Raw genomic sequence first — 7,434 nt, forward strand, 5'->3', positions numbered from 1 at the left:
AAAGACCAAGATTTGTAAATTCGTCAGGTGTCTGCGAATTAAAAAACAACTCCCTTCCTTGCATCACAGCAACAAGCCCAGACAAAAACAGAAATCCATTTAGAAAAGGTTGTATGTTTACCAGCAAACTGTCGAGACAGGTCTCTGTATATTTCTCTGCTGAGGTTATGAAACTCCTCCTCGTTCCAAACTTTCCCATCAGGAGTTCGGATCTTCGTCTCAGTACTGTTAAAACCTGTTGAAGAGTTGAAGGACGGAATATATAAACTGTAGCATCCTGTTTTTACTTAATGGCTCTCTATTACCAAAAGCTGGAAGTTCAAAGAAAATATTCAAAAAATATTTTACAATGTGCAATACATCCTACATATATGGTACCTTTGTAAATAGGTGCCGGCGGTGCAGCTGCTACTTTCCGTATTTTGGCTGTGGGCATGTTGCTAGTACCAGCGTTGTTGCTCTCCACAGCTGCCATAATGGGCTGCTCCAGATAACCCAGCAGTTTCTCTCTTTCTGCAGCCTCCTCCAGATGTTGTCTCTGCCTGCGAATGCGCTCTTTGAGCTTCTCCAGCTTATCATCAGGCTGATGTCTCCTTAAATTCTCCAGCCGCTGGGAAGCTGAGCCAGGGCTGCTGGAGGGGGTGCTGTCCCCTCTGTGATTGGAGACTGGGGCCGGTGCTCCACATGGGTTTGATTCTTGGCTCTCCATTCCAGGTTGTGCTTTGGGAGTTCTGTTCTCCTCGATCGTCCCTACATCTGTGGGTCGTGAATGGTTCCCAATAGTCCTCAGCGTAACCAGGGCTGGCTGGTCATTGAGGTAGCGGACCTCTGTGCTCTCCAGAGCCGAGGAGTGTGTGCTGTCCAGGTCCTTGTCTGTCTGTTTGTCCCTGGTGTCTCTCTGATAGACCAGCTGGCTTAGAAGAGGATCTGAGGAAGGAGGAGAGGAGGGGTGCGAAGACCCTGGCACCGACTGCAGACTGTAGGCCTCCAGCTGAGAGGAGGGATGTGGTGGAGGGGTGGCCTCTCTGTACACAAACCAGATTACATGGGATCAGGAAGGGGATCAAGATTTACGCTTGATTCAAAACACACTGAGTGTATAGAAGAGCACGTTTATGGTCAAATGGCCTTTTCTTGCTTTAACTTCTAGTAACTGATTGTGTGGCCACTTCAGGGCACAGAAAAACAAGTTGATATGGCTAACTTGTAAGCCAATAGTTTCATATTTTTTACAACAAGCAGCTACAGAGAAACTTTCATTCCTTTGGTATCATGCTGTTATCCACCCTTGCAAAGTATGAACAGTATTAACTCTTCTATGACAACTGCAGTTGGTATCCACCAGCTCCTAATAGAAATATGTGTCTTTTTATCTGCTAAATGCCACTGCATAATCACCAGCTCGTTGCCTTCACTGCACTAGTCTGCTGTTTGGTACTAATCAGATAGTGAACAGTGGAGTATCTGAAAAAAGCAGCCTGCTGTAGTAAGAATCAACACTTGCAGAGCACTGAGAGTGAAACAACTCTTTGATTGGACTTAAGATTTTTTGTTCAACTAGTAGATGTTAGTTTTAGATTTCATCCATAAGGTATCCTGCATTTCTGATATTTTTTAATTATCTAAACTAAATGTATTTATTTATTTTTGAGGGTATAAGAAAATGGTTTGAGTTCCAACAACTTAAGAAAACAGGTACTGAAACTTTGGGATTTTGTAAAACAGAATCAAAATCACAGTGGTGTGACAAATGGATGTTGAGTTCTACATCATCCATAGAAATGTTTAACTATAACACGTACGTGTAAATTAAAATAGGTTTCAAAGTCGGCCAGTAAGCAAAATGTCTCAGCATTGTAAATGATTCAGACAGAATATCTTTAAAAGAAGCCAATAGAATATGGTATGAGAAATGGAAACAGTTGTATCTAATTCAGGTAAGAGGTTCAACCAAATTCATAACCAGGTGCTGCTTTAGAGAGAAACCATAAAAGAGATGTTTCATTAAGTATGACTAGTCAAAGACCAAAACTCACCCTGTGCTCAGGACAGTGAAATGCATATAAAAGTTGCTCGCTATTGCTCTGCTGAAATAAAGATGAGTGCACACAAATGACTCAATAAGAATAAAGAATATCTTCTTTGGGAGGGGCAGGAGGTGGCGGCCACCACTCCAATGAATGGGAGGCGAAACAGAGCATTGTATAGTTGTTACAGATTCAAAATGAAGCCTCGAAGCAAGCATTTTGAAAGAGAAAATATTAGGAACAGAAACAGAAATCAAGGAACAGAAATCTCTCTTTAAAGCTCTGTGAGTATTAGGTGGCCTTCTAGTAAAGGGGATATTTCTTGTAACAATACAAGCAATCGGTCATACATTTTTTAAATTACTTTCCTTTCATAAGTTATCATAATAAAATAAACAATAAGACACTTTTAAGGGCCATACCAAAGGAGAGTACTGTTTTTGATGGTTATAAAACCTTTAACATAAATAACTGTGAATGTGCTGCATATCCAGATTAGAAATCCAGTCATTCTGTTACACTGAAACTCTGAGTTTTGCAGTTTCACTGAAAATACTGGAGTCCTGGGCAACCTAGAAATCTGAGAGCTTGTCAGCTAAAAGCTTTTCAGAAAACATGTCAAGAACATATGGTGTCTGAATAGAAGCCCTGAGTAGCAGAGAGAGTAGGGGAGGAGCTGTTTGTCAGTTGAAAGAGCTCTTTGCTGTTCCACGCTAAAACAGTAAGGTGACACAATATTTGGCATTTAAATACTGTATCTCAGCCCAGATGCAGAATTATTAATCACTCAAATCTTACTATGTTGTCTCTGCAGAACTTACACACAACGTATTAGGATTCATAATATATAATCAGTCTTTATATCATTTAAAAAGTAATAATAATTTTGCTTTGGCGTGTAAATTAAGGCCGTACTCAGAAGCACAAAAAGGACAGAAATCAAGTCCTAAAGGTTAAAGTATAAACTCCTATCCAACTGAACAATAGACTGAGACAGAGAAAGTTGAGGCTGTTTTGTGAATGTGTTTAAGTATACATTTTGTACCTGAAGGAGGTCAGGGGTTCCCTGAACTCCACACTGTTGTTCCTGAGGACATTACTGTCCTGGGTGGTATTTCTTAGAGGGCTGCGGGAGCTGCTTTTTTCTGGACTTTGCTGACTACGCCCCCTGCGCTTAGAAGACCCTCCACTGGCATCAGCTTGTTGTCCACCTGTAAAAGAAGGACCTATTAAATGAAGTTATGGTTTTAACAGAATCTAAATCAAAATGAAACTATTTTGCTAAATGTAGCTAGATGTCTGACAATAACTGACCCCTGTGGCGAACCGTCTTGGAGGATTTCTTCTTGGGAGGGTCCATGACAGACTCCAGCAGAACCCCTGTCCCTGGAGTTGCCTCTAGGCGGTTTTCTATGTGCCGCAACTACAGAGGCAGAAAAGGCAGACGCTTTAGGTTATGTGAAAATGAAAGGGAGTGATCTTTGTCATCATATTTCTTCCTGTATTGCTTTATGAAGTGAAAAGCAGAAGCTGACAAAAACAGTCCGTCAGCAAAAACGTGTGCCAGGTGTACTTACAGCAGCTTTGGACTGGGACAAACTTTTCCATGCAGTTGTCAGCTCTGACAGAGAGAATAAAAGTTATTTCAACATCTGATGCACTGAACATTACTTATGACACATCCTTATCATAAATGTCAGAAAATTAATGAGTGATTGTGATTAAACTTAACTGAAAAAGGACACACACACACACAAGTATATAAAATCCCAATATTGACTATTAGAGGTGGGGGGGGAAAAATCGAGAATTAAGTAAAAATTACTTTTTAATTGTGTCTTTTTACTTTAAAAAAAAATACTTTTTCTGGGGGGTGGGGCTAATCATTCACTACATGCTAAGTGCTAAGGTTAGCACTTTAGCTCAGTAGAATGCCAAATAGAGCAACAAGAAATTCAGCCAGTCTCACAGATGACTGGACTAGATCCTGAAGTTCTAACTTCAAAAATAGACTTTGAATCCATGGATCAATTAGTCCACAATCATTTTGAATCGAAAATTGATTCTGAATCAAATCGTGACCCCAGAAATCGAAAACGGATTGAGTCAAATTGAGAGACACCCAAAGATTCCCAGACCTATTGTCTATACCATAACTTGTTTTTAAACGAACCTGTGCTAAGGCTGTGATCGGCGAGCTGTTGAGCAGAGCTTTTCAGAGAAACCTCCGTCCTCCTGCTGCTCCTCATCGCTCACCTGCAGCCAAAACAATAGAGGAGCAAATAATAATAATAATAAGTACGGACTCAAATGAAATCAACACAGAAAGTATTTACCATGGGCCCTTGTCTTATAATATATATATAAGGCAAGAAGTAATACACATAAAAAATAAAACACTTTTAAACACGAACAGAGTTCAGACAGAAACATGCTCTGGACACATGCATGTAACCCTGCTTAATTACTTAATCAATAACATGTGTTCATCTAATTCATTTCTAAAATACCATACACATTTTGAGAGCTTCTCAACAGCTTAACATTAAATCAGCCTGCCATTTAAAACCAGTTTGGCAGCAGCACATTCCTCAAAAGATTTCCATGAGGGACAGCAAGCAAAACTGTCACATGTCAGCAGTGTGATGTTTACCTAAAACACGTCACCTGTAAGGCCTGAGTAAAGGTGTCTGGTCTTACTACTCTCTTTAGTCAACTAAAAAAAATGTTTGATGAAACCCATCAAATTGGGATTTGGGATTCAGGAAACTCCTTCCTAACACAGCTGAGGTTTAAAAGTGTTGACAACTTTCCTCAGTATACTGCTCTGTTGGCGACAGGACAAAACAAGCTTTGAGTTATTCTGAGTTCTTCAGGAGTAATGCATTTTACTCATAATAATCACATGACACTGCCTGAGGTGTTAAAGTCAGAAGAAGAGAGCAAACAGGAGGAAAATGAATTCCCCTCTGCTTATACTTGAACAGAATGTAGTCCTCCCAAAAAACATATGGCCATAAACCAATTCATATTTTATACACATAATTTCATGTGAAAACAGTGTGAAAAGAAAACAGAAAATAAAAATGAACATAAAATTCCCTTTTGAGTCAGCAGAAGCTCAACATCTACATAACGGTTAACTATACCAGTTTACACACAGTAAGTGCATGTTTGCTTTTAAAAGCAAATACACACATGAGATTTAATTCCAATCTTGGCGAGCCAAGAGCAGCTCATACTATATAACTTTAGTTAGTAATGAAAATAACATTGTCAGGGGATGACCTCGACTAGTGACACTATCCTACTTTTATAAATGAGACGTTGCTTTAACACTCCAGCATTGCATGAATCATGGAGCAGACCATTTTAGCCCCCATAACCAGTTGAATAATTCAAGACATCAGCTAAACTGTCTCAAACACCAGTCTGTGACCCAGACATTAGAACAGCTCTATTGCTGTCTCAGTGAAGGCATCACATTCAGGCATTAAGAGTGTATTGACAACAGTTTGTTGAAACAGTAAAATGATCGGAAGGAAGCTGACCCCATCATTGACCTTTCAGGAATAGTCAAGTCTGTGTCGGGCAAGCGTTAAGTGACATCATCGTAATTTCCCCGCATGCAGCGTGGTTGATTTCCATTAAAGCAAACACAAACCCATGTCAAAGCCAAGATAGCAAACACCAGCAGCAGCAGCGTTGTTAAGGAGGAGGCGACCGGTGCTTTCACCTATCAATGGCAGCTGCATTACAGGAGCACTAATGGAAGGGTGATTTATTGTTGCAATACAGCTTTCCAACACTAAGGTCACCACTACACCGACGGCAGCATAGAAACGCCCCAACCATAGGACGAGGAAGACATAAACTTTAATCTCACTCACACCATCGGGTTGAGTCGTCTTTCTACCTGTGTGTACATCTACTTGTCGTCGTTTCTCTGTCACATAATTGGTGTCTGACTTGATGTTACGTTTCATTCAAAGGCACATTATATTGTTGCAACCCGAGAGGCTGAAACATCAGGATTTACATTGATATTAGTACAAGTATTAATGTATTCAAACATTAACTATAGTTGGCCTTTACGAAATAAATAAGTCTACAGCAAACATTCAAACACAAGTTAAGTCAACTTGTAGTGGAGAGACGGTGTGAGAGGTACAAACACTGTAAAACTACAGAAACCTACCCAGGAAATACACAAAACACAACCCATCGTTTTTCTACTTAATGAACTACAAATCCACTGTTTCACTGTTTCAGCCGAGATGTTTACAAAACAATCCCCACATTCAGCAATTATTATAACTTTCCTAGTACAATAGTTGTAAGTCCACACAGAATAATGTCTGTAACTTGTTGTATGGTGTGTATTTGTGGGGTTTGTTTATAAAAGTCTCCGCTCCAGAGAGTAGTCTGATCCGCTCACTAAACACAGTTAATGTTGACGCTAGCTGACAAGTCTCCTCTTAGCTTAACACTTTTTAACAATCACATTCAAACATACCTTGTGGGAAACGATCCGACGTGTTTAGATATCCACATTAATCCTGATGTCCTGGTGATAGAAAAAAAAAAATCCAAACTTATCCAGACTTCTCCTTCAGTTCCGACCGGCTGTCTGCTAGCTAACGTTAGCCAGCTAACGCTAGCTAGCAGTTGAGCCAACTAAGCTAGCAACTTTTTCTAGCGGCATGCACTCATTGTTTTTGCTTTAATGTTTTTCCAAGCAACAAGATATGACGGTCAGTTGTGAGATTCCCAGAAAGAAATGTCGCTACCCGCCTCTAAGGCTTCTTTCCCGGGTTACTATGTTGATGTTGCTCAACGGTGGTGGAAACTAGAGTATCCAGGACGGGTAGGTAACGTTAACTGAGACCCAAATATCGCGAGAGTTGGAGCACGTCAAACATGTTGGGATGTTCTCTTCTCGCGTTTCACACATCATACATCCCGATGGCGAAAATAATTAATTTTTAATTATATTTTGTTTAGATTTGAATATGTACTGAACATTAGTTTGTTGGTCCAGTCCCCTCGATTAAAAAGTAATTAAAGATAAAAGATAAAGATAAAGATAAACTTTATTGATCCCCCGCGGCGGGGGATTGTGCATTACAGTAACTCAAGAAAACAGAGGACGGGAATATAATTATTAAAAATAAGAACAGAAGATAAAAATCAAATCAAACATATTTACATCAGTTAAATAAAAAAATGCAATAATGGAAAATTACACAGTAACTACACTGGAAAGAGTTGTTATTAAAAAAAAACCACACACACTGTGTAGCATGAGGTGGTGATGTTGTTAAAGAGTCTGATTAAACAGTCTGACTGCAGATGGGATGAAAGACCTGCGGTAGCGCTCTGTCTTGCAGGGTGGGTCCAACCTTTA

At 39.8% G+C, this 7,434-nt stretch overlaps 1 protein-coding gene across 1 annotated transcript in view; it reads right to left on the reverse strand.

The window, feature by feature from the left end:
* The window catches only part of cep350 (centrosomal protein 350), a 33,661-nt gene extending 26,797 nt beyond the window's left edge, over positions 1-6,864 (reverse strand). Inside the window, exons 1-7 of the mRNA XM_065956005.1 lie at positions 6,544-6,864; positions 4,201-4,283; positions 3,605-3,648; positions 3,342-3,450; positions 3,073-3,238; positions 379-1,025; positions 122-235 (exon numbers count right to left, since the gene is read on the reverse strand). Coding sequence (XP_065812077.1) covers positions 122-235; positions 379-1,025; positions 3,073-3,238; positions 3,342-3,450; positions 3,605-3,648; positions 4,201-4,276 — 1,156 coding nt within the window. The 5' untranslated portion in view covers positions 4,277-4,283; positions 6,544-6,864. The remainder of the gene's footprint in view (positions 1-121; positions 236-378; positions 1,026-3,072; positions 3,239-3,341; positions 3,451-3,604; positions 3,649-4,200; positions 4,284-6,543) is intronic.
* Positions 6,865-7,434: the final 570 nt, after the last annotated feature.

This window comes from Labrus bergylta, chromosome 6 (genome assembly GCF_963930695.1).
Source record: "Labrus bergylta chromosome 6, fLabBer1.1, whole genome shotgun sequence".
NCBI lineage: Eukaryota > Metazoa > Chordata > Actinopteri > Labriformes > Labridae > Labrus > Labrus bergylta.